The sequence below is a fragment of the Botrytis byssoidea genome (assembly GCF_014898295.1).
Source record: "Botrytis byssoidea strain MUCL 94 chromosome Unknown BBYS_009, whole genome shotgun sequence".
NCBI classification, from domain to species: Eukaryota; Fungi; Ascomycota; class Leotiomycetes; order Helotiales; family Sclerotiniaceae; genus Botrytis; species Botrytis byssoidea.
This window is the reverse complement of record NW_024065850.1, coordinates 40,509-65,976: the sequence shown is the minus strand read 5'-3', so window position 1 is coordinate 65,976 and position 25,468 is coordinate 40,509. Positions and strand designations below refer to the sequence as shown.

The window sequence follows — 25,468 nt, the reverse complement described above, 5'->3', positions numbered from 1 at the left end:
GGCATGATATGCTCAATACGGATACTGATACTGGTTACTAGTACCTGACGATACTCCATTTTTGCTATGTAATCGGTATGGTACAAGCTTGAAGCAATCCATAAATCTGAGACTTCCATAATTCTTAGGGTTTCAATTTTTCAATTTTTCAATTTTTCAATTACCCATCAGTACCAGTCAGCAGCTCTCCAGTCAGCAGCTCTCAACCCATCAAACAAACCCTCCCCCCCCCTCCGGAGCCAGGACACATGGTTAAGAACGGTACAAACTACAAACCCGAGATAAGAAGATCTTCCAACTCTGTTGATCAATCCAGTTTTAATCTTCTTCTCTCTGCTTCTTGGGTTCTTCTTGACTTTCTTTATTTAGTAAGTGACATGTCTCTCCATCTCTGCCACCGGCTTCTTCCGCCGACTCCAGGGAATATAAAATAAACTCTCCATGCTAATAAGTTTCGGTGTGAGAACCATTTCAGCAGTTGACAAGCTGGCTGATGATGAAATATGTCTCTCTTTGACGATCCGGGCTCAGCCTGCGTGCGAAACGAGGATTGGCAACATGCCAAACATATGCGAAAATCGCACCATCAAATCACTCTACCTTCCGGCAGTTGTTCTGAAACCACACAAACAATGCTATTTTAACATGAACCACCATCGGCAATAGCCCTCACGACGCGTATTTTTTTTTATATATATCTTATTTGCACTTGTCAGAATGGTGTTGTGCATCTGTACTTGGTACTGTGTGTACCTTTAATTTACAAGACCAATTTCGTGGGCTTGGCACTATCTATTGACGGCTAGATAGCATGATTGAGTCCACCCTTGAGAAGTGACCACCGCAGTAGCAGTAGCAGACGAATGTTATCAGTAAGCCTATATTGCACTTCGGTGAACACGTCTGTGTGTGTAAGGTTGTGCTCACAGTACCAAGCACGATGATGCGAATATCCGAAAGCCACGCTTCTCCAGCGTACATGGAATCCAACAACGTGCCTTGCCGTACACACGTTGGTTGGATCGAAAAAGCAGGTAATGTAAATTTCTTCTTCCATTCGAGGCCGCTTTGCAGGTCGCGGTCGCGTGCACGAAACTTACTCAGACCGCCACCAAATCTCCTCTCTCCTCTCTCCTCCCTCGTCCCGATATGGGGAATGCGTAAAGACAATAATGTATAGTATGTACCTATCCCAATTGAAATGCGATAGTCTCGCGCTAATAGGACGGGAGTAATGCAAGCTCTGTCAACGGTCTGCATGGCTGAACATGTCAGCAAGGCGCGCGGGCTCATACGGTGGTAGATGCGCCGTCGCACTCAACCGCAAATCACCATCATCATAGTATCATTATTGTCTACAGTATAGTGTTCTACCTAGATAGGCCCATTTATAAACAAAGGTGCGAAATGAATGGTTGTCACGAGACGGCCTTCGCTCTTCGGTACATTAAAAAAAAAGGGTTTGTTGAAACTGTTGAATGCTCTGTACTCCACACAGACAGGCCCCTCAATTTCCATCATGGTTCTAGAAACCCCGGGTAGGGCAATGGAAATTATAGAATCAATACGGCATGAATGTGTTTGGCGCTTCATTTTCATTTGTCACCGCCCGATGAACTGGGAGGGATTTTGGAGCCATGTGGAAATATTTTGATGTCTGATCATCCCTGTCCTTCAACGACCAGCGTTTCGAGAGGCGGTGAAGTATAAGAAAATTTGGGGCTATTGAGAAAGCGGCTAAGTGCGACGATCATCCAGTCATCGGCCTTTTTGCTCGCAGTTAAGAAAGATGCGTAGGGGGGCGGTAAGGTTAGATATGGATATTAATATGGATATCAACTTGTCAAGTGATTTTATCGTGTTTTAGTATCAATAGTTGGGATTTTTGAACAGATGATATGCACCACATCACCGCCAAATTAAAGACAAATTCATAGTCTAGAAGGTAGGCCGAAATTAGCTTGGCAACATGTGCTTGTGGAGTTAAAGCAGGGAGGGAAAATAAGAAAATAGGATGAGGACATATTGTTTCCGTAGTCCTGGTCGCATTGGGCTGTCATGTTGCTTGTCAGTGAATCCTTCCTGGCCTTCGGAAATCCCATGGGAAGAGGAAGGGCTCTGGGCATGCAAGACTAGAGGTGCCCAGCATGTCAACGGCATTGAGAGATCCCCTGGTTCATATAGCTGTACGAAATAATCTCTCCTTTTATCCTTCTCCGATCTCGTACTTTGGAGGAGGCACTCCGTCGAGCGGGCTAACATCCAATACGCATAAATGAATGTTGCACAGACTCCGTTGACAATCATAGCCCGCCCGCCTGCCCGCCGATCCTAACTCTTCTTGCCTTCTCGCATATCCTGTAGCAGCATTTTGATGCGCATAATTTATCTTCTTGTTGTGTTCGTGGGTTCATGGATTCGTTTTCAAACTAGTAAGGGGAACGAAAGAGGGGAATACCCACACTCTTTGTAGGGTCCAGTTGAGTCGATTCATGAAATTGTGACATAAGCAGAAGAAAGAATTCGGTTCGAGGATTGTAGCGAATAGAAATTGGAAACCATTATTGGTTGATATGGATTTGTGAAATATCGAGAGGAAAACGCCTTGAACGGGCATCAATAGTGGACTCCCACGTTTTCTTGCCACGTTTTTGCTAGGATGTCCCGATATTTAGTATGTTTGTGATATCATATAGCCAGTGGAGCCAATCATTCTTGTGGTGCCGCTTGAAGGGTCTGTCGACGAACCTTATCCACTGATGGCTGGATACTTCCTGAAAAGCAATCCACTAAAGTATAAATATCCTTGATCAAGTGCACAAAACTATTATATCGGCGGATGTGGCGAGTGCATGGAGAAAATACAGTCACATTCCTATTTGTAAGAATACTAGGTAAGGAGGGCGCAAGAGGGGAGGGAATATTGTTGAGAGGAACCATAATTTTAGAGCACGCTAGTTAGTCAGGCTGTTTTGTCTGTATCTTGAATCTTGGGTATTCTCTGATGACGATTGAACGAATAAATGAATGAAATGATTATCAATTGTTCACAGGTTTGGATATTTTTCCCATGATCAATTGAAGTTTTGATATTTTGAATTCATTATGTGCTGGGTGAAAAGTCGTTTATTCCTTCGCCCTGTATGAAATCAATCAATCAATCAATCGTACTGGCCAAATCTGATCAAATCTCTAAACCACGAGGAAATGTCTCACTCAGCCTTGTGCTTTCTTTTTATGGCAAAAGAAAGACATAAGATAGGTACATTTCTATCGGATTTTAAACCGACCTCTCATTTCGATAATTACTTTTGATTGTGATACAAATATGTTTAACTCTAATCAGCTAATGTATTGTGTATTAGACGAAACATAGATGGGTTTGAATGTTGCAACACTCTCTCAATCATGTCTCACTCAACTTTTCCATTATCATCTATCAAAGCAGTTCGTGTCTCCTACTTTCACACATACTATATTCGGTAACAATTTCTGGAAATTCGCATACAAAGGGGAGGTAGCGAACAAGTCACGCACAGCTTACCACACTTGTCAATACATACCTACCTGCGGACAGATATTTGCACCATCGGCCCCCAAATATCTCACACCATGTGCACAACCAACTTACGTGCACAACAGTATTGCATGTTATGCATAAAGAAACGTGCATCTCTGTACTTGATTCTGTACTCTCTGCATATTACGCACGCAGTCAGACATGCAATTGGTTCACGTAACATGAAAGGGAAAGTTGAGTGATTTAGCCGTTTGTCTGTCGTGTTACCGAGGGATGAAACCTTTCGAAGCCGAAGATACCGAGGATCTTTGTGATGAGCCCGTGATGAATTTGGGTGGTGAAGTCATCGTTTTGGGGATTGAGAGGTTGCAAGTTCCATTGGCGAGCTCGTTTTCTTTACTCTATGTATACTTCTCGTACTCTATACAAGTGTCCAAAGGGGGTGAGGGGGTAGAGTCAGTGAGGGATTTGTGAAAGCAGTTGGGAGAGTTACCTAAGATGACTGACTACTTTCCACAGTGTCACCCCAATCTATTTGGTATGATCCTGTTGTCCATTCAGATCTTGATGATTGATATTTGATAGTAAAATAGGAACTGTATGGTATGATGAGTTTGTTCCCACTGGAGCAAATCTCTGCGCATCGATTACTCGCATTGTAACCTACAACCGAATTCTTCCCTCGTGCTACGCTTCTATCCAGTCACCATTCGGTACACAACCTCAATGAAGTTTCAACAAAAGCATAGGATGTCGGTACCCAATGATTGGAAATTGGTACTCTGTCTAGAACCAGGTGTACGCTTTTGACCGACCGGTACCCCAGTACTCTCCCCAGCATTACCTTCCTTTCCCTCTTACTTCAAAGTTTTACCCCAAAATGGACAATAATCCCAGGACCCATATTCTTCCATCAGAGTTCTAGAAAACAGCAAACAATATTACGAAAATGGGAACTTCTCCCGACCAATTATCAAACTATATTGGTCAAGGATTTTTAACCATATCATATCTATGGAGATTAGAGATTACGCCGCATGAACAGATCGCCAAGTCATGACACCCCTTTTATCATTTTTGCGTTGGCAGTCTCGCAGTGTATTCATAATACATATATCGGTAGGAAGATGCTTGCGAATGTCCAAAAGTGTTGTAGGGGGTGGTGGGTGTCTTTGATAGATGATAGATCAAGTGATCAACCATCAGAAATTCATCTTATATGATACATACGATACATACGAGAGTAACCGATGGAGTGGGCTGTGGACTGACTGACTGTGGACTGTGGATTGTGGATTGTAGATTGTGGAACTTTTGATAGAACACCAGAATCTGTAGCCTTGTCAATCCAATCTCCTCTGAAGTTTTATATTGCCTGATAATCGGTATACACGAGACATACGGAGTAGATTGCATCACAATCACCACATTTTTCACAGAATTCGACAACACCACCCTGTCCTCAATAATTTCCGATGCGGATACACAATGTCTGGTTTTTTTTTTTCCCTCTTCTCACGGTCTCACCTTGGACAGAGTCTGGAGTTTGTACTCTCTTTGTACAGTGAGTGTTATTTCCTTGAAAGGATTTCAAATTTAAATTAGCAGATAGGTTTCAAAGTCGTAAGATTTTCTAGAAAGATTCTAGAAAGCTTCTAGACAACTTCTAGAAGCATGGATGGAACATTTCTTTGGAATCCTTGCTTCCTTGCTTCCTTGCTTCCTTGCTTATTTTCTTATTTCCTTTTTTTTTTTTTTTTTTTTTTTTTTTATAATCAAAGCCCCATCAAATTAAATCTTATAATCATCGGAGAATAATAATGCTCCTACCTAGTAAGTATGTACTATGTATCTCATTAACTCATTAATCCTAAACTTCTTTGAACAGGCATTCAGTATTCTTCGTGTCTTCCATGATCTATCTCTGCCTAGGATGCGGTTTCATCTGAATCAAAAATTTGGTTCAAAAGGAAAAATGTTGTCAGGCTGGCTGAAGCTTCGTCCCCAAAAAATGCCCCAAAAATACTTTTCGGTTTCGTCACCGTTCAAAATCCTAGCAAGGCGACAACGCCATCGGCAGATGTTTGGGATATCTCGTTCTAGGTGTCAGTCTATACCGACGGTAATACCCGAACATCAGGCGATACGATGTGTACAGACCACGACTTAGTCTCAACTCAAATATAGATGTCTGGATGAAGAGAGGAAGATACTTTGATTCACCCATCCATTTTGAATATCCAATTCTACCCAATACTTGCTACCCCCACCACATCGTTCCATTCACAAGATACGAACGATATCAATCGGACTATTAACATTCACACGCATCAAAATCTCTCCCAAATAATCATCCCTACCCTACACTCACCCTACTTCCTAAAACATATTCCCGGATCGCTGTATTCGCATGGCAAATTGTAAGTACCATGCATGCAACCATCTTTTTTGCCACCCTTTCCATGTTTTGGAGAGGCATGGATGGTGCTGTATCTACAGTCCATTTGTACGCGCCTACCTCGTGGCTTTTTATCCGTGTATCAGGCAGAATACATGTGCTTTTCACATGTAGTCCACACAACATATGGGGCAATATTCGGCATATCATATACATATTATTATTACCTAGTAGGCAGGTGGGCTTCGGAGATAGAGAACTCGAGATATCAAACTGAATCGCTCGAATTGACTCATAGAGTAAATGTAGTTGTTGTATTTTGATTCTTACTCGCTATATCAATCATCATTCTGATTTCTCGGTGTGAATCACATAGATGGTATATTGGATTCGAGCCTTATTCTTTTGTCTTTCTTTTCTTCTTTCTCTCATATCACAATTCTGAATATTGATTTCGTTATGCGATTGGATTGGATTTGATATCGATTGTGGAAATGAGTGTATATGTATATCTTCAACGTCCTATTTTTTCTCGTCCTGCTTGCTGCAAGTAGGTGAGGTGTTGAAACGTATCTACGCATGTAGCTGTGTATGTACCTACCCACTTAGTATGCCTGTATATATACATGAATGACACCGTAACCCAGTCTTGAATCACGACACAACGCAATGCAACCCAACACTACGACATCAGTGATATAAACCCAAGTCCAGCACAATACAATACAATACAATACAATACACCCAGAACCCCATATCAAAAATACGAACAGGAGATGACTGGTTACCTACTACCTACTACCTACTAGTTACATACATAGGTAGTAATATGATTGAAGATTGATAATGATAGGATAGGGGAATCGATTTCTGATTACATTATACATTTCGTCATGTTAAATCGTATCATATCTGATATATCTGATATATCATACCATATCAACGATTCTCAAGTGAACATCCTATACCTACACACACGAGTATTGCGTGCGTACCTAGGTAGGTATTTTTATCTGGCGCGATGGGTGCGCTTTTGGTGCGGTTTGGTTTGGTTCGATTTTGTATACTAGGTAGGTAATATCTGGCGATATGAGTTGGGGTAGTGTAGATGGATGAATGGATGTATTTATCTAGGTAGGTAGTTGGGTGTATGGTATTTGATGATCTATCTATCTACATGAGTATACCGGAGGTTGTGTTTGTTTGTTTGATTTCTAGTCAGGTACTGTATATACACCTCTCTCTCACGCTCTCTATGTCATCGCATCGCATCACATCTCATCTCATTGCGACCAAATAATCAAATAGTCAAACAACCACACAACCACACAACCACGCAGGGTAAGCTAACTGCATACTCGCAGCATAGTATAGCATAGCATATCGTGGCCAACAGAAGATTGTACGATAATCACTCCATCATTCCATCCCATCACACCAGCGACTTTGCAATCCGGACTTCAAACAGGCAAGCAAATGTCTACTTAAGTGAATAAGTAAATATCAAGTAGCTCATTCATCCTTCCCTCTATTCATCCATCTATTCATCCATCTATTCATCCATCGTCTATCTATTTACTTACTTACTTACTTACCCCTCACTTTCACCCTCACCCTCACTCTCACTCTCACTCTCATATCACATCTCATCACATCACAATACAATAACATACAATACCTATAATAACATATAATACATAACAGTCAGCAAACCCCTACGCTGCTCATCTCATCTCATCTCATCTCCGATCCGGAAGCCCGGAACGGAGAATTATTACGTTTAAGCTTATTTATTTCTGCGACTTGCTCTTGCTGTTGCTTACAGTTAGTTACTGGAACTTTGGTGGAGGCGTGATTTTCGCTCTCTGATCTCCGATTTTTATATTTTTTTGGGAATTTCAATGGTGGGTTGGGGGTTTGGTGGCTGCTGGGAAGTAGGAAGTGTAGAGTGTAGAGTGTACACGAATGCCGGGTTTCATAATCACTTCGTAAGCAGCGGTTTCGGGGAGGTGTAGTGTGGTGTGGTGTGGTGTGGGTAAAATGAGTGAGATTGTGAAATCGGTTATGTGAGTTTGAGATGGATGGATGGATGGATGAGATTTGATTTGATTTGGTATGATTTCTATACAAACGCGTAGTCATCTATGTGACTTGTTGAGATATGTATATGTATATATATATGTATACCTATGCGAATATGTGTATTTATGTATTTGTGTTGATAGTTAGTATAAGGGTTACTCGCAGGTGCGTTGTATTCTTTTGCTCTTTCTTTTTCTTTTGGAGGAGTCCGCTATGTGGCGGAAAGGAGGTAGAAGTGCGGCGATTGGAAGGGCGGATTGGTGAAGGGGAGGAGACGCTGATGTGATGTGATGTGATGTTTTTTTGTGGAGTATAAGAACTAAGGATTAATAATATTACAAGAGTGGGAATATTAGAATGTTGATGAGGATGATGATGATGATGATGATGATGATGATGATGATGATGATGATGATGATGATGATGATGATGATGATGATGATGATGAATGAGCTTATGTGTATTGTGTGCATATGCATATGTACGACATATGAATGGGTACATATTATAATCTTACCTACCTACCTACAAAGGTTCGCGTAGATAGTGTGGAGGTAGGAAATAGGATATAGGACACAGGTAATAGGTAATAGGCAATAGGATATAAGCACCCGGTGATTACATCAACACTCGAGATAAGAGTCCACTAACACAGAACAGAAGATATCAAGAGAATTTATGGAAATCTCAAGTCATCGTGGCTTTGGTTCGGGAATCATGATGAGCGATGAGAAGAGAAGAGAAGAGGTTTGTGATAGATGGATATGAATGAGAGTGTTTTATTTTCTTTTCTTTTTGATCTCTTGCTTGGATGTGTTGGGATGGGGTTTTTTGTAGTTACATGCGTATAGCGTTTTTCTTACGTGTGTGTATGAATTTGAGTTTTTTTGCGCTGGTTTGATGGATTTGAGTTGAGGATTGTGCTGGAGCTTTCTTGATGGGGGGTGAGATGATTTGGGGGGGGAGGGGTGTTTGATGGTGGATTTCTGTCTCATATATATGGATTGAGATGGACTATCAAATACAAAGTTCTTGAGTATTTGCTGTAGACGTGTGGTTTAGATAGATCGGATGATAATTATCTCGAGTTTTGCATGATTCTGTTTTTGTAGCAGAATTCAAATTAATGCGGTAGGGGGTTGATGGATGATTGTTTGTCCATCTCTACTATAATATATGGAAGAAAGTCATGGGGCATTGCTTAAGAATCTCGCGATGGCGAGTGGACGGAATTAGATCGGTTGAATGGAGGGGTTGAGTTGTTGTGGGAATATGAAAAAGAATGTGGTGTTCGATAAAGTTCATATTCTATCAGAAGTTTAGCAAAGAGAGTTTAAAATTTTGACAGCTTGAAGGTTGAGATTGGTTTAGTTACCCTAGATGAACTATCGCTCTTGATATTAAGTATCCGGGATAGCTGAAATGCGGATATGTGGACGTAAATCATAAGTTGTATGGCTTCTTAGATCTAGGCATGAGGTCTAAAGTAATGAGAGAATAATAATCTGTCATTTTGTCGTAGGAATGTACACACGTAGAAGTCTATTCTGGGAAGCTCACAACGAAGAAGTCGGCATGTATCTCTTGCTGATGTTGACCACAATCTATCTATATCCTCGTAAACTTGTTCGTATCTCAACAGCTGATCAGGGAGTCAACTCAGTGGTTATTCAAGCGCTCAGCTGCAAAGAGATAGTCATACCAAAAAAGTTTAATCTACATTTTTGAAAATATCAGAAGTGAACTCAATATCGTCTCTTTCATATTACTCGTCAGCTCATTTCAACACGATATGTACGATCGTTGCTTCGGTCCCGACGTGACGAGCCAGTCAACTGCAAAAATCACATCAAGGAAGTGGCGTACATACTTGTCGTCGCGACATCGACGAACATGAAACCACATACCAAGAGATCAAGGTAGGCTGGAATGTGTATCATACGAGATACACATTCCTGTCCTCAAACGCCGCGATCCAAGACGAATCTAAGGCTGTGCTTTTACATTCCAAGGCGATAAATATCGATAAACAAGCTTCATGGCGTAGAATGAAGAGAACCATGATAGGAAATTGGGTACTCGAGGATATCTTTCTATGATTTACTACATGCAAAGAGCTGGGAAGCTGTGAGTTGACTCGTCAACACATAAGAAGATATGATTTCCCAAGACTTCCTTAGCTATTTTCCTGTTGTTCGTTCAACCAGCTTTCTTTTTGATATTAATTTAAGGCAGTCTATTCTGCCCGGTCCATCCAAGCTTCCAGTCTCTTGATCTCTTCTGGTCATCAAATTCCCAGACTTCAAGTCAAAAAAGTAAATTTTTATAAACATACTTCTTTACACCAGATACAAAATGCATCAACCCACCCTCCTTACTCTCGTAGTCCTTCTTCTCCCCTTTTCTACACTCATCATCGGTCTCGATACCGACTCTCAAGCCGGAAGTGGTAGTGGTAGTGGTAGTGGTAGTGGTAGTGGTAGTGGTAGTGGCAGTGGCAGTGAAACCTCTAGTGGAACTTCCAACGGTAATCTCAATCCCAACGGCAACGCGAACCAAAACCAAAACCAGAATTACAACACCAACGAAAACGAGAATTACAATTCCAACACCAATATCAACAACAATTACAACATCAACTATAATGATAATGATAATTACAATATTGATGTGAATGACAATGACGACGATGATAAAAAAGATGGGATAGTTTACACGACAGAAATTGTCACGGCGCTGACGACTTATTGTCCTGAGGCGACGAAGTTTGAGCAGAATGGGATTATGTATACGATTACTGAGGCTTCGACTCTTACTATTACAGACTGGTTTGTTTATTTTTCCTTTCTTTCTTTTCCGTTCATTTCATTTCATTTCATTCATTTCCATCTTCTTTCCCCTTTTCGCGTAGCGAGCGAGCGAGCCAGACCCATAAAACACAAGCCATGAATCACAACTAAAACCAAAACTAACATTTCTATTCCCCCCACACAGTCCTTGCACACAAACCCGCGCTCTCCCCGGAATAGCGCTCACACCCGCCATTCTCCCCCAGTCACCCCTCGCAACCATGACCCCAACTTCCGCCTCTCTCGCCGCTCTCACAACCCCCTCTTCTCCCCCCGTTACAGGCATTCTTCCCCTCTACCCCCTCTCCTCCCTCTCCGCATCCATACTCCCTCAATCTCTCCCCCCAGTCGGCAATGCAGATATCCTCGCTGCTTCGGTTCTCCCCTCTATCATTCCCGCCGCGACTAATCCAGCTACAATTGATGAACCATCGACACCTTTGAATAACGCAGTGGAATCGGCGTTTGGAGCGACCCCGAGTGAAATTGGAGATGAGATGGGGGTTGAGAGTGGACCGGTGCAGTTTTTGGGGGCGGCGGGTAGGAGCGCGAGGGTGGTGGGGATTGGTGGGTTGATGGGGGGACTGGGGGTGGTGGGATTATTGGTTTTGTAGGATTGGTGGAGTCTTTTCTCTCGGAGGAGTTAAGGGGTTTGTTGGAGAGAGTTGAAGGGGATTAAGAAGGGCGTTGGTTAGTATAGGATAAGATGGGATGAGATATTTTTCGGGTTGATTTTTTTTTTTTGAACGCTGAGTTGGTAATATAGTTAGGTTCTTCTGAGATTTCCACACACACTGCTTGAAGAATATGGAACGGGGAAATAGGAAAATCTTATCGTGGTGAAATGAAGAATTTATAGTGTCAATTTGTAACCCATCTCGACTTGGGCATTTAGATAGAAATTCAAGAAATGAAAGTCCACCTGCCTTATCAATAGGATCTTATCTAAACGTTTGGATTCTTTATTGGAGGAGTTCTTTTCTGTGAGTACGAGAGAGAATTATGATCATCCTTATTAACGATGACTCTTTATGTGTAGAGCTAGAGGTAATGTTTTGTTTTCACAGAGGTTAGTAAGGATGAAATTGTATACTGTGCATTTTGATTTGGGGATCAAATGAATTGCATTCATCTGGCAATGAGATCATAATGAGCTAAAGTTGTGGGGAAAAATCGAATATTGTACGCTGCAGTTTGAGATAGTCTTGATGAGAGTATTTACAGTTCAAATTGTTTGGTTCAAGCATGATATGTGACCGTCCAGTCTTCACGAGAACACAATGTTCAAATTGTCCTCAAGTTTTCGTACCATGAAGGTGAGATAATATACAATTAAAGAACGTACAACAATAGCATGATAAAAGTATCAAACCATCATATGAGATCAAAATAACAAAAAATGTGTTCAAGATTCCAACTCCAAATGTGCCCATATAAAATACATACATCAACACCTTCATGCTTGATGATGTTGCTCCAGCGTTCTTCCACAAACTTCAATCTCGTCCCATCTTCAAACAATTGGTATAATATAAAACATCGCTTCTTGATTCGAATTCGCATGTCGGTCGTGAAATTCGTAGATTCGTGTCGAAAGCAATCGTCCACATCTTACGACCACTATTTCTCCTCGTCCACCTCCGCCTCTACTTTCTTCATCTCTCCCTCTTCCTTCTTCACATCTCCCTCCGCCGCTTTCTCATCTGCTTCCCCCACTTCTCCTTCCTCTCCCCCAATCTTCGGTAACTTAAACCAAGGTCCATGAGCCGCTCCCGCCCCAACACCCGCCAACAATCCCAATCCCGTAGTCGGCACACTCACCACACCTCCCACCACCGAACCCACCACCGTCCCCAACCCCATTCCCACACCCGCACCTATGCCCGCACCTCCCGCACCTCCCTGCCACACTCCACTCTGCAACCTCTGAGCGATCTTCAACTCTGAATTCGCCCTCTTTTCCAATTTCTGGGCTTCTTCTAAAAGTTTTGCCTTTGCTTCTTGGGCATCTTCGGAATCAGGAAGCGAGGATGCTTCTTCGCGATTTGCAGATGCTTTCTCGGTGGCTTCTTGAGCTGCCTTTATCTTTTCGTTGATCTGGGAAAGGACCTTTTCTTGGGTGCTGGGATTCCCATCGGCATCCTTAGGAGGAGATTGTACTTTGTCCGTCATGCTGGATTTGAGTGCTTGAAACATATCTTTTTTTTTCCAAGTGTACGTTAGTTTTGATGGACTATATAGTAAATTGTTAAAAGCGGACCGGCCCGTAGATAGTATTGTTTTAGTGTTATTTGAAAGTAAAATAAGTGACGAAAGTCAACTTGACGATAGAGTTTAAGCAGGATATAAATGTGTGGGGTAGTCATTATGTGCTATGACGTCGTTTGATGGACAGTGGTGGGGCTGAAAGTGTAGCCCTATAATTAATAGGCTTTAGAGCCTACCTGATAGGCCTGTAGCTAAACCCATGAAAATATGTGAAATTATACCATCAACTCACCAGTAATGAATAGGCCAGAAGTACCTGGGGTTATGCTCAACAATAGAATTTCATATTAAGCTATCAAAGACAACTATCAAGTAACCGTATATTGCTTACAACAAGGCTCAACTCAACTCCGTAGCACCACTGAAAAAAGTAACCAACTGAACTCCACATGAGATTTCTTGTCCGTTACTCTAGAGGATCTCGACCACCTCTAGCTTCCATCTCTGCATCGTAAGTGTCATCTTCCTCCAATTCAAAAGGTCCAGGTTGAGTGATTGGCAGGAATGGTACTCCCAATTTCTCATACATTTGCAATCTTGCTGCTGTCTTTGGTCTCGTCTTGTTGATACTAAAGACCTTGATTCGGTGACAGGAAGAAGTGACATGGAGATCCCAATTCCTGACAGATATTAGCTAACTTGACAAATGGGAAAAGGAGAGGGAACTTACCAAGTAGATCTCACAAAAGTAGGTTGTGTATTCATTGAATTATCCCAACACCTAACCACCAACTCTAACCATCCTTCCGCATCAACTGGAAGGTCGATTTCCCATAATCTCCAGGCATGGTAATACTTTTCGCTCAGGTTCTCATAAGGTACCTCGTACCAAATATTCCCTCCATCCCCACTAACCTCTACCCTCACCGGCCAATGTCCACCACCACTGTATGCCCATCCCCTCATTTTTATTGTCCCATCATGTATTATCTGATCCATATCCACTGGGCTCATGATCGCTGAACTCACCGGCATATCTTGAATACTAAACCCAGAACTATAAGCTGCATTATGTTTTCCAACTTGGGTATTGTAATACAAGTATTCTTTCTTCTGCACTGGACCAAGAGATTCATGGGGTAGAACGTTAATCCTGGTAAGCCATTTACATGAGCGAGCGCCGATGTAGCCAAATACCACAGCACGTAATGGAAAGCCATGGATCTTAGGGAGTGGCTCCCCATTCATTTCCCAGGCCAGCAGCACCTCATTAATTTTTACCTTGCGCCAGGGAACGGATACAGCGTAGTTGTATACTTCTCCCTTTTTGAAGTAGGTATCTGCGCCGAGAAATTCAAGATGATAAGTTCCTGATGGGTCTTTGAGACCGCCGCAGTATTTGATCACTTTCTTGAGGGATACACCGGTCCATCGTGCGGTTCCAATGGCTCCTTCTCCCCACTTTGCTCATGTCAGTATACCTTTATACAAGAGAGAGAGTTGTTACGTACAGGTGCATTGATAAGTTCATCTCCGTCACCAGGATACTGATTGATTTGCTCAATTCTTCTGGTTCCTGAACATTGAATCGTGACCACGTTACTCTGTCTCGGGAAGATGGTTTCATCCTTTAAATCTTTTAAAGTAATACGTTTCGGGTTATTCACCAAACCAGCAACATCGAAGAAGTAAGACTCTTCGTCAATTTCAGGAATTCCACCATGATTTCGAACAAAATGATCCTCATTAGAAGTTATGGCCGATTCAACGAGTCGATTCTGTTCAAATCTGTTATTATTGCTCTCCCCAGACTCAAGGAAGTGGATGGTCATACTCGAGGGGGTTCTCCGTTGTATGGGAATTGTAAGACATGAATCATGTCCGGAGACTTTTCCTTCTCAACAAACAACCAACTCTCTGCTGGCATATCTTTCGTCTTTTTTCCTAGTGCATAATGATAGTGTTTCCATCTCACGCCTTCTAGTACTGGATTGGTTTTTGGCAAGGGAACTAATTGAAATTCGGGTGCCTGAACCACAAGTCGATCAGCATTTGAGTCTCGGTTTGAACTTGGACTGCATTCATACCGAAGGAAACTTATATTTCTTCATGAATTCTTTTACTTTCTGCTTTCGCTCAGGATATTTTTCCCATTCGATATATCCGTGCCAACCATCTAACTCTTCCTCCAATTCCAATTCATTTGGATCTGGCAATTCATCACTGGAACGTATCTCAAGATCTGGATGCAGTATACTTGGATGTCTAGCATCACTTCTACCGGTTGGACCATTCATGCTGTTTGCATGATGGATGTTCGATTCGGATTCTGGCATTGCGTTCAAATTTCGAAATCAATTAAATATCTCGTACTCAATATTTTACTTTGAAAACGTGGATGAGAATCTAGGGAGGGAGGTGATAAGAAAGTACGGATAATAAAGTATTTACCCCTCTTCGCCCAGACCACTGTGCAACCAGTGCATTGTAATCAAAAACAGTAGGATGAATGTCACTTGGTTACATCACAAGTAGAACTGGACAAGCCATAGGGAGGGAAGTTTTGCGACGTCATGACCTTGATAATGAACCAAATAAAGAAATTTAAATGGAGATAATGCCGAGACCTACCGGTATGTCCGAAAACGATGGGGTTTGATCGGAATTTGTCTGAATACAATCGGCTGATAAGCTGGCAAATAAAATGAGTAAAGAATGGAATATGCAAATGATGAATTTGTAGATAATGAAGTGGGTTGATTCTCAAATGGCGATAATTGATCGATCAGCATCAGAGATCGATACAAGCTTTTAAAAGCCGAATTAAAAGCCGAATTAAAAGTTGCAAACTCGGTAAGTAATGAGTCTGTCTAGACTTTCGCAATTGATACATCCTCTAAAATGTATACCTGTTTCTCAAGACTTCAAAACTTCAAGCCTTTCAAATTTCCAATTCAAACCCAAGTATACAATCTGATAAGATAGCAAATAAATTATTTCTGCTGGATCGTAAGCAAAATCGGTCCCCAAATAGTCAGAACGACACCCCAAAATGTTCTCACTCAACTTCTCCCACCTTGTAGACATTTCTTATTCCCCTCGCCTGTCCTCTCTGTAAACGTTTCAGGCCTTCTCCAACTCCAGTTAAGCCTCCATCAATAAGTTCAAAAGGGCGTCCAGTAAGTCTGCCGTCTGCCAACATCTGAGACATGTAGGTACTTAAAGAACACAGCCACCCACTCTGGATCACCCTTCACAAACTCTCTATAAAATGGTTGTCTGACCATGCCCGATTTATAGACTCCCGTATGCGCTGTGCCTACCATGGTGTATACCACTTCAATTCCCGTCTGAATTGATCCTTCGTCGTACTTGTTAGAGCCTGTGACGACTGATAGGTAAGATGGCGATTGCGACAGAAATGATGGAGCTAACATATGGGAGTTCGGGATCCATGTACCATTTAAGCTGATGGCATCAAGAGCATGATGACACTCCAAGCTCCCCAAGACCACTTTAGTGGCTTTGATCATTTGTTCAGTACCCAAGCGATAATCGATTAGCTTGACACCAGAAGATGGATCCAGCAGGGAATGCAAATGCGAAGAGCTGCTTCCTGCGATAGCAATAATTGGGTGGATATTTGAGGCGCGAACTAATTTGATTGCAAAAGTACCAAGAGAAGAAGATACGCCATAGATGTTGAACGGAAGGGGCACACTATCAGCCCTTGGTGGCCATGGAGGCGGCAAATGCTGACGGCGAAACAGAGAAAGTGCCGCTGTCGTGCAACCAGCGGAATGGTCGCGGCTTCTAAGAAAGAGTCAGAGACTGACATCACTCGTCGACTTAGTACTGACCTTCAAAAGTTATTGCATCTGGCAGTTTCATTACAGTATGAATCGGCGCAACAGCATATTCGGCGTAAGCTCCATGTGGTTCCATCATCGGATAAAAGGCAGCAACACGGTCTTTGAGAGAATATTTATTCTTTGTTTGCGCATTCGTACCGATGGAGTGAACAACACCAGCGATATCATCTTCACTGTTGAGTGATTTCTTCAGCGTCTTGAGATGAGGCAATCTAGAAAGTAGATATCTGTCTGAGCCACTACTTTTCGAGTACACGTTGAATAAGTGTGCTTACCTTTGACATTACTCCCCGCGACAATAACTTTGATCACTATATCGTCGGGCCCAAGCTGTGGAATTTCTACTTCAGTGGTCTCAGTCCAGATTTCAGGACTGGAATGATCAACAACTTCCCTCATGATTCGGGATATTGTAGATAACAAAATCTTCTCTGGTCAACTTTTGGCTCAATGTACGAGACAGTTTGGGAAAGAAATCAAAAGCAGAGATTGCGATGCGGTCTTCCAAGCCATAAGACTATGCATGCATGCAAGGTAAGCAAATATCAAAGTTTGTGCGACCTACAGACACTTGCTTGTGGTGAAGAAGAAGAAGAAGAAGCACGAGAGATGTCAATTCGCCAGGAATGGGTGAAATCAATTCATCACCAATCGAAAATTGCAATCCCACGCATGGCATATTCATCATCATTGTGTATTATTAGTAGTCGTGATACCGAGTAAAGTATTGGAGTTTTTCTACCTTGATCTCGGAGCCTCATCTATCGAAATGCCTATTATATTGTATGGCCCAAGGGGCTCGTTTCCCCGATACATCGGCAGGAGGATGAATATCTATCAGTACATCTCTTGAAACCCCGAAGAATCCCAATATCCAAAAACATTTATGATGCCGCGATATAAGACATTGAGAATCAGGGAAATGATTGCTGTACAACGGCAAGACTCCAGTGGAAATCCTGTATGTCGATGCTGCTGCTAGGTTTTTATTCGGCATTTGGCTTTGCTTGTGAACGAGTTATTCGCTCGCATCGTACCATACCATATCAGGCTAGCACCGTGCTTATATAAGCACGACTGTACAAGTCCGACTTTCTCATCAAGACATGGTTTCTTCCTAATGCGTTCGGTAAGAGTTGCACCAATATCTGTTCACATTCCGGAAACTTTTGCGGCTTATAGCTAGATACTTGTGTCTCCATCCAATCTTCTATATCATCATTGTTAGTTCGTGTTTCGAAATACTACCATCGTCATGCTAGACTCAACTGATGCGATGCCCGGGTCTGAGCGTACAACATGCCAGTAAGACTGCAGGATACTGGATAAATCTTGGTGGAGCGTGACTAAACTTGACAAACTCAATGCTGTCTATTTAGACTACCGATGTTTGAGTTTAGCAAGTGCCGCTCCGCAACAGGTCCCGCGGCATCCAACAGCATACCTTTGTTTCGAGTGAGATTCATGCACTACCGGAATGTCCTTGGCTAGATATTTGACTCGAAATTCTGCTTTAGGTATGATGGGATCTCTAAGATTTAAGTGAATTGTAGAATCACTCATCTAATAGTCGTATTCTGCTTGCACCGTCATCCTCGATATATTGGCAGACTCATCTCATGATCCGTGGTTTTTTGCTTCTTGGAACATACTGGCATCGCATCTATACAATCAGCATCGGCAATCATTTTTTCTCTATAGAGCAACTTCACGGCATTCGAAGGATTTTTTTGGATGTTTGTGTCGCAAAGCTATTGACGAGGATCGCTGGGTACTCAAGGTCTAAGATGGCGTTTGGCATGCTGTCACATCATTTGCTTTGAGGACGTTTTCCTTTCAATGTCGATCTGTGAATCAACGCATAAAAATCAATGACCTACTTTAACACAACTTATGAGATGCAAAAATTCATGGCTGCACGTTCAACATGTGCGGCAAGGGTGGCATTGCAATTGAGTTAGCCCCTGAATCTTGTCACCAAATGTACCCATCCTTTGCGAAGAGGCCACACTTTAGAAATTTAGAGTCGCAACAAGTGTTCTCATTTAATTATGTTTTACATTGACAGATCTTTTTAGTGACTGAAGCTGTTGCTGCCATGTTAACGTATCACTGCAACGGCGCTTTGGTGACATCCCTAGAATAGTTCAAGTATTCAAAAGCCCATGTCCCTGAACAGACGGGCTATTGTATTCTGGATGATCATTTTCAGCGCGTGTCGATCGTACATTCTTGCGAAATAGATCTTCCTTCGAAGTCAGTTCTTGATTATGTATTCAGTTTCCTTAGACTCGCTGGTTCTAACAATGCAATATAAAACCTATTGTAGATCATTCTCTGCAGCGCAGTACCCCGGATATATCCACCCATACAACATTTCCGCGGCAGTCGATGCGCAGACGTTGAAAGGGCGGGAACGCCAAGCCACCCGCAGCAGTGGCGCTTACAATGCAGTATATACAATTTCAGCCCTGTGTATTTTTCATGGCTGTTGATTGGATTTTAGGTCTGAGACGGGATCACCCAAGCTAGTTCTTGGCGTTTTGTTGCCGCATTTGCTTGTTTCCCCCCAAGTCATGGCCACATGTTTTTTCTCTCTAAAGTGGGGCCTATATTTTCATTTTGTTTCATCACTCTACCCCAACTCATAAGCTGCTTCAAATCTGGGCATTCGAAATACCGGCGTTTCTGTTCCTTTTGCTGTCAAATCTTGACACCATTCAGATCCCCTTATCGCATCATATGCAACTAGCAATTGATACTGCAAATGATTCTCACACCACTAGTGTTTTGAATATCGAATATCAGAAGTAAAACTGATATGTATTGCAAGAGATGTGGGCAGTACACCGACTGTTTTTATCGCTGATCCCAAATTTCTGGAGGAGACACAGGTGGTATGAGATGGAGCTTAGTGACTCCATACATCAAGTATGCCCTATCCTAGTGCAGAATATCTAATATAAGCCTTCTGAATCTTGGCCGATTATTATTTCTTGTCCTTTTCTAAGCTGGCTTCAACCTCTTTTATTAATGTCACCTTGTCGATTATAGTCTATTCTGTGAAACTTGTTGTTGCTCTAGAAGATATACTATAGTGAACATGACTTTCCCGTCAACTTGGCATAAGTTCAAGAACTTCATTTCACCCACGAAACAACCAATTCGAGCCGTAGCTATATCCCAAACTTCTCATACTACACCAAAAAAGGCCCCTGGACAAACTTCATCAAATGGAAAGAGAGAGCCAATATTAATCACAACTAAAGATGTGATCTATAAACCGAAAAGGAATGTGTTGGACATTGTCACGAAAGCTGCTGGTTCAAATTGGGTATTTGTAGCAATGATGGCTATCATGCTTGTTTGGGTCATATTTGGTTTCATTAATGGCACGACTGATACCTGGCAAATCGTCATGCAAAATACCTCTTCGATCCAAGTCTACTTAACAGATATCCTGCTCCTCAGACAAGCTTCCAACGCCTCAAAATCTCTTCTAACCACTCTCGCCGAACTCCAGTCCCGCAATCAAACTTCTGAGCGCCTTCTCCGACAATTACCTAGCTGCCAATGGATGGAAACCCACAGGAACCCAGCTGAGAAATTGCTCAAATATAACGAACCTGTTGAATCCAGCGCCGATGATATCCTAATTACAAGTGGCGGTGGAGACATATCAAAAGCACGCTATATGTGGAACAGCACTTGCAGAATCGTTGCTAAAGGCCTTGGTTCCATCTGGGCATATATCCTCTACTGGATCGGTATTTTCTTTTGGGTTGGCATCGGTCCTCTATTTCAGTTCAGCGACACTTGGCAATTATATGTCAATACAGCTACTGCAGTTGCCTTGACATTTACTTCCATCTTCTTGCAAAATATACAACAGCAGCAAGAGAATAACCTTGAGCAGTGTCTTGAGTATGCTTTAAGAGTCGATTCTGAGGTTGAGTGGCGATTGAGGGAAATTACAAACGATTACCAACCTAACCCAATATTCGAGATCCCTACTCCAATCATCAGTCGGATCGATAGATCTATCGATATCTTTGCTGACGTTATGGGCTCAGGCGTTGGGCTATTGATCACTTTGATCGTAACGATTGTTTGGATAGCTGTTGGTCCTATTCTCGGTTTTAACGATAACTGGTGGTTAATCATTGGTACTTTTACCGGCCTTGTGGGCTTTATCGACGGCTTTGTACTTCGGAATGTTTATTATCGAGACGAGAAAGTTGCAGAGGTACAATTCGAGAAGATTGCCGAAAGTGATGATCGATTATTAGATTTACTTAATATCCCTTCCCCGTACCAAACCCCTACCAAGCCAAGAAACTTTAGCACAAGAGCATCTGCTACAGCAGGAGAGTTTTGCGCATTATCGGTTGTGAGCGTCGCATCTGTCGGTGTTGTATTTGCATTGATTGCCACTGCGTCTATAATGAAATGGTCCGAAACTGGTCAACTTCTGTGCAACACTCCAACTATGGTACGTCTAACCTTTCCCTTTCCATAGTCCGCCTTGTTCATCATAATCCGCTTATCATAAACTCCGTAATAACATAACCTCTAGATTATCGAAGGGTTTCTCCTTCTAATCCTCATCCAAGCCCATAACATCGCCAACGCCGCCCGCGGAGCAGACTTCCAATCTCTCCTCAAACATCGTCTCCTCCTAAATCACTACGTCTGCGAGCTCTCTGAGAACCCGAATTGTTCTAGCTCTCCATACCTCCATAACCCCAATGAAAAATCCGTCGACATCACCGACTTTTATCCCATAGATGACGACGACAATAAAGACATGAAGATATCTGTTCACCAAATAGAGGATCGCGTTTGAGTACCACCATATTTCAATTTCTTTACAACGTCTTTTTCCCCCCCTAAACATTGCCTTTGGAGTTCGGCTTAATGACGACGGGATATGCGATATTTCCTCATGTTATATACTATATACCCCATACTATCTTTAAATCTAATCAAATTCTACTTTTTCACACCATTCTCTCCTCTTTATGCTAAAGACAAACATCCCGATATATTATCCCCTTGCTCACCCGCTTCATGTGTCTACAAAAATTCAACTCTGCTCGTCCACCCCTTTCCCATTCATCTACATATATCCTGCCTCTGCCGTATAAGCAAGGCACATATCCAATTATAACCAGCTTGTATATAACTCAATTATAGATCACAAGCAAACAAAAGAGATAAAGGCCATTGATACATTGCTTATACCTCCTATTTTCATGCCCCTCCTTAATTTCTTCACTAGCTCCCAAGGTTCTTTATGCTTCACTCGCCTCATTTTCCGTCACTGTGAAGAAATATATACACCTTAGTAAAACAATGGAGAGCAAATTCAAATCATACTGAGAAGAGAGAATCAAGTCGAGTTAGTAGTAAAAGTATAATTCAATAAACGAATGTGTACAGTATCTATAAAACTAATGCAGAAGCCAAGCCTTTCGATTATAGCTCAAACCGGCCCAGCCCAGCCAGGCTTCGCCGACACCAGTCAAACATTCATCCATTTCCCCATCAATACCCCAGTCCTCATGTCTTCCCACGTATTCTCATCAAACCTAATCACTCCCTTCATAATTCCAACGCAAGTTAAAACAATCTAATCAATGAACACTCAATCTAGCCCGATGCCAAACATTCGGTCTCCAGCTTCCCGCCACCACCACTCCCCTTCCACTTCCACTCCAACTCCCATCTCCACCCCCTCTCGCTCCTGTCCCCATATCGATTCTCCTATACGTATATCCCAAAAATGCCCCTTTTTTCCTCAACTCCAGAATCTTCGGCGCAATTTCCTTATCCCTCAACAACCTATCTCTTGGCCTCTTCCTCTCCTTTTTCCCAAACGTCCTCACAAACCTCTTTAGATACTCCTTCTCTTCATCCCTCATCGCAAACTGATCAATTTCCTTTTCCAACCTCTTCAATCTAACCGTATCATGCGGTCTCTCTATAAACCCCGTCGCAAGGATTTGAATCTCGCGATTAAATGGTTTAAGCGCATCGGTAATCTGTTGAACCGTCGGTTGCACACTCGCTACACTTTCCGAGAAATCAGAAATCGGTTCTTCCTCATCAAAGTAATGCGTATCATCCATCGACTTGATATTGGGGATAAAAGGGGGAGGCATTAAATGAATACGATCCCATTGAATATCGCGAAACCATTTATGCGCTTTGATATCTTCGCCATCATTGGGGTAGACGTAGCGACCGGTGTAATCTAGGTTTCGACGAGAGGATACGGAGCCGAGTGTGGTGTCTCGAGATTTGTAGCGGCGGCTGCAGAGGCGATGGTCTTTTTCTTGGATGATGCTACGGATGAGATCTTGGCATCTTCTGCTGACGGATGGACGCGAGGGAAATTGGAATGTGGTTTTGTGATTCAAGATGTTCATCTTTGTTTGTTGTCTTCCGCCTTCCTCTGCAAGAAAAGGTGTATGACCGTAAAGACACTATGATCAAATCAGCATCATTGCCTTCGTGAAAAGTATAAGGAATGGTAAGTCACCTCATAAAGAATGACAGCAACACTCCACCAGTCACATCTAGCATCATACAACTCGCCCCTCACTACTTCCGGCGCCATATACTGACTCGTACCTACCACTGATCTCGCCAGCGTTCGGTTCCCAAAACGATTGCGCCAATTAAGAATACTCTCTGACTCCGACGCATTATCGGAATTCTTCTCATGACGCTCTTTTCCACCCATCATCACATGAGCCATTTTCATAGCCGCAGCTACACTTCTTCCTTCCTTTTTATCGAGAGAATCTCCCTCAACAGTGATCCCAAGTTTATTCAGAAGCGAATATCTGTGATTATGAAAGTAGGCTTGATCATGAGACCAATGTCCATCAAATGCTAATCCGAAGTCAGAGATCTTTAAATGACCAGATGCAGATATCAAGAAGTTGTCTGGTTTGATATCACGATGAATCCAGCGAAGAGCATGGGCTTCTTCGATGCAGAGGATCATTTCGGCAATATACCATTTTGTGACAGACTCAGAGAGAACATTGTCACGAATCAGGAGGCCGAGGAAGTCTCCTCCAGGCATGTAATCCATGACGAGATACAAGTTATTAAGATCTTGGAAACTGGCAATCAGAGGAACAACCCTGTCACGTTGGTTAATATCTTTAATAAAGACATCATTACCTACTACTCACCATCTAGATCCCTCAGCCGCAACGAGAAAATCACGCTCAGCTCTCAAATGGCCTTCTTGGCTATTTCGGAGCATATCCGATTTCTTAATCACCTTCATGGCATAGATACGCTTACTTGGTTCCGATCTATCCATCATCAGTCAATTATCTCCATCAAACAATAAACCAGAATAGTGAAACCTACTCGCTAGCACCTGGAGCCCATTTTTCTCTTACTAATCTCACAACACCAAAACTACCTTTTCCAAGAACCTTAACCACCTCATAGTTCGAAGGTTTATGATCCCTGCCCTTCAAAGCATTGGTACTTCGCACCTTCATGTTTCTGGTCTGTCTGAGATGATTCGTTTCTGCTGTAGCTAATGCTTGGAGTTTCTCGGCTTTATCTGTTGGGGTAGAGATCATATCGTTCAGAAGCTCATTCTCTAGATTCAAGCGGCGGAGAGATCGAGGTGTTATTGCTTTGGCAGTAACCTCATTGTAATAAGTTTCGAAGAAAACTTTTGCAGAAGCTGCCTTTTCGACGGTAATCACAGCTGCAAATTGTTAGTCGTAACTATATTATAGAGTAAGAGGGGAAAGGAAACATACTTGGGACTGGCTGTGGACATTCAGCATTATCACCTTCAGTGATCGATGCCAGAACTCCCTCAGCAGAGCTAACCTCTGCTTGATTCATATTCTTCTGCATGACTTTCTTGTTCTCTGAAGAGTGATGCGAGACACCCACAGATTTCTGCGAGAACTTTGATTCGAGAGAAGTCTTTTGAGTCGATTGTTTAGCATCAGGACCAGATGATTTTCCGCTATTGTTTGCAGATTCTGCACTCGATGGAGGAGTAGGAGCATCAGGCATGACTTCCAAAACACCTTTATCGAGAGAGATCAAACTGGGTCTACTCTTGAACTGTGTTCGATGAACGATTGTAGGTGGAGCTTTGAGTAAAGCCGAGGAGATTTTCTTGCCAAGAGCGACAGATTCGGGAGGAGGTGACAACGGTGCATAATCATCTTCTAGTGCTATACTTGAGCCTAAAATTGCATAACCAACGGTTAGAATAGGTGACGTATAATTGGAAGACGAATAGAGAAGATATTATTTACTGTTGTTAGTTAATGAACGTAAAACCGAGAGAATCTTTGATCCTTGACGTCGAAATTTGGAAGGTCTATGAATGTGATGTGTGGGAGAACTTGGAGGAGATATGGAGTCTAATTGAGTAACAGATTCGAGAAAATGAGGCTTCTCCAATTGGGGAGGCGGCCCAACTTTGTCTACTGCATTAGGGTCGAGTGCAGGACCGATGCGAGTTCTTTTCATTGTCGGGAAT

General features: G+C 42.4%; 6 protein-coding genes across 6 annotated transcripts; 2 read left to right on the top strand and 4 right to left on the bottom strand.

The window, feature by feature from the left end:
• Positions 1 to 10,355: 10,355 nt before the first annotated feature.
• EAE97_005173 (uncharacterized protein) lies at positions 10,356 to 11,463 on the top strand (the record flags this gene model as incomplete). The annotated part of the gene is made up of 2 exons (XM_038875685.1): positions 10,356 to 10,828; positions 10,995 to 11,463. The coding sequence occupies 2 exons, from the start codon at positions 10,356 to 10,358 to the stop codon at positions 11,461 to 11,463; spliced, it is 942 nt and encodes a 313-aa protein (XP_038733022.1).
• Positions 11,464 to 12,469: 1,006 nt separating this feature from the next.
• Positions 12,470 to 13,021, bottom strand: EAE97_005172 (uncharacterized protein; the record flags this gene model as incomplete). The annotated part of the gene is made up of 1 exon (XM_038875684.1): positions 12,470 to 13,021. One exon carries the CDS (start codon positions 13,019 to 13,021, stop codon positions 12,470 to 12,472), a length of 552 nt encoding a protein of 183 aa, XP_038733021.1.
• A 361-nt stretch (positions 13,022 to 13,382) lies between these two features.
• EAE97_005171 (uncharacterized protein) lies at positions 13,383 to 15,588 on the bottom strand. The gene is made up of 5 exons (XM_038875683.1): positions 15,145 to 15,588; positions 14,892 to 15,086; positions 14,569 to 14,835; positions 13,788 to 14,518; positions 13,383 to 13,737 (listed from the first exon to the last, which is right to left on the bottom strand). Exons 1-5 carry the CDS (start codon positions 15,391 to 15,393, stop codon positions 13,524 to 13,526), a joined length of 1,656 nt encoding a protein of 551 aa, XP_038733020.1. The 5' UTR covers positions 15,394 to 15,588; the 3' UTR covers positions 13,383 to 13,523.
• Positions 15,589 to 16,115: 527 nt separating this feature from the next.
• Positions 16,116 to 17,887, bottom strand: EAE97_005170 (uncharacterized protein; the record flags this gene model as incomplete). Its single annotated transcript, XM_038875682.1, has 4 exons — positions 17,205 to 17,887; positions 16,914 to 17,160; positions 16,294 to 16,870; positions 16,116 to 16,259 (listed from the first exon to the last, which is right to left on the bottom strand). Exons 1-4 carry the CDS (start codon positions 17,326 to 17,328, stop codon positions 16,116 to 16,118), a joined length of 1,092 nt encoding a protein of 363 aa, XP_038733019.1. The 5' UTR covers positions 17,329 to 17,887.
• A 2,145-nt stretch (positions 17,888 to 20,032) lies between these two features.
• EAE97_005169 (uncharacterized protein) lies at positions 20,033 to 21,775 on the top strand (the record flags this gene model as incomplete). Its single annotated transcript, XM_038875681.1, has 2 exons — positions 20,033 to 21,421; positions 21,506 to 21,775. The coding sequence occupies 2 exons, from the start codon at positions 20,033 to 20,035 to the stop codon at positions 21,773 to 21,775; spliced, it is 1,659 nt and encodes a 552-aa protein (XP_038733018.1).
• Positions 21,776 to 22,565: 790 nt separating this feature from the next.
• Positions 22,566 to 25,458, bottom strand: EAE97_005168 (uncharacterized protein; the record flags this gene model as incomplete). The annotated part of the gene is made up of 6 exons (XM_038875680.1): positions 22,566 to 23,417; positions 23,474 to 24,086; positions 24,138 to 24,263; positions 24,322 to 24,673; positions 24,729 to 25,169; positions 25,242 to 25,458. The coding sequence occupies 6 exons, from the start codon at positions 25,456 to 25,458 to the stop codon at positions 22,566 to 22,568; spliced, it is 2,601 nt and encodes an 866-aa protein (XP_038733017.1).
• Between the last annotated feature and the right edge of the window lie 10 nt (positions 25,459 to 25,468).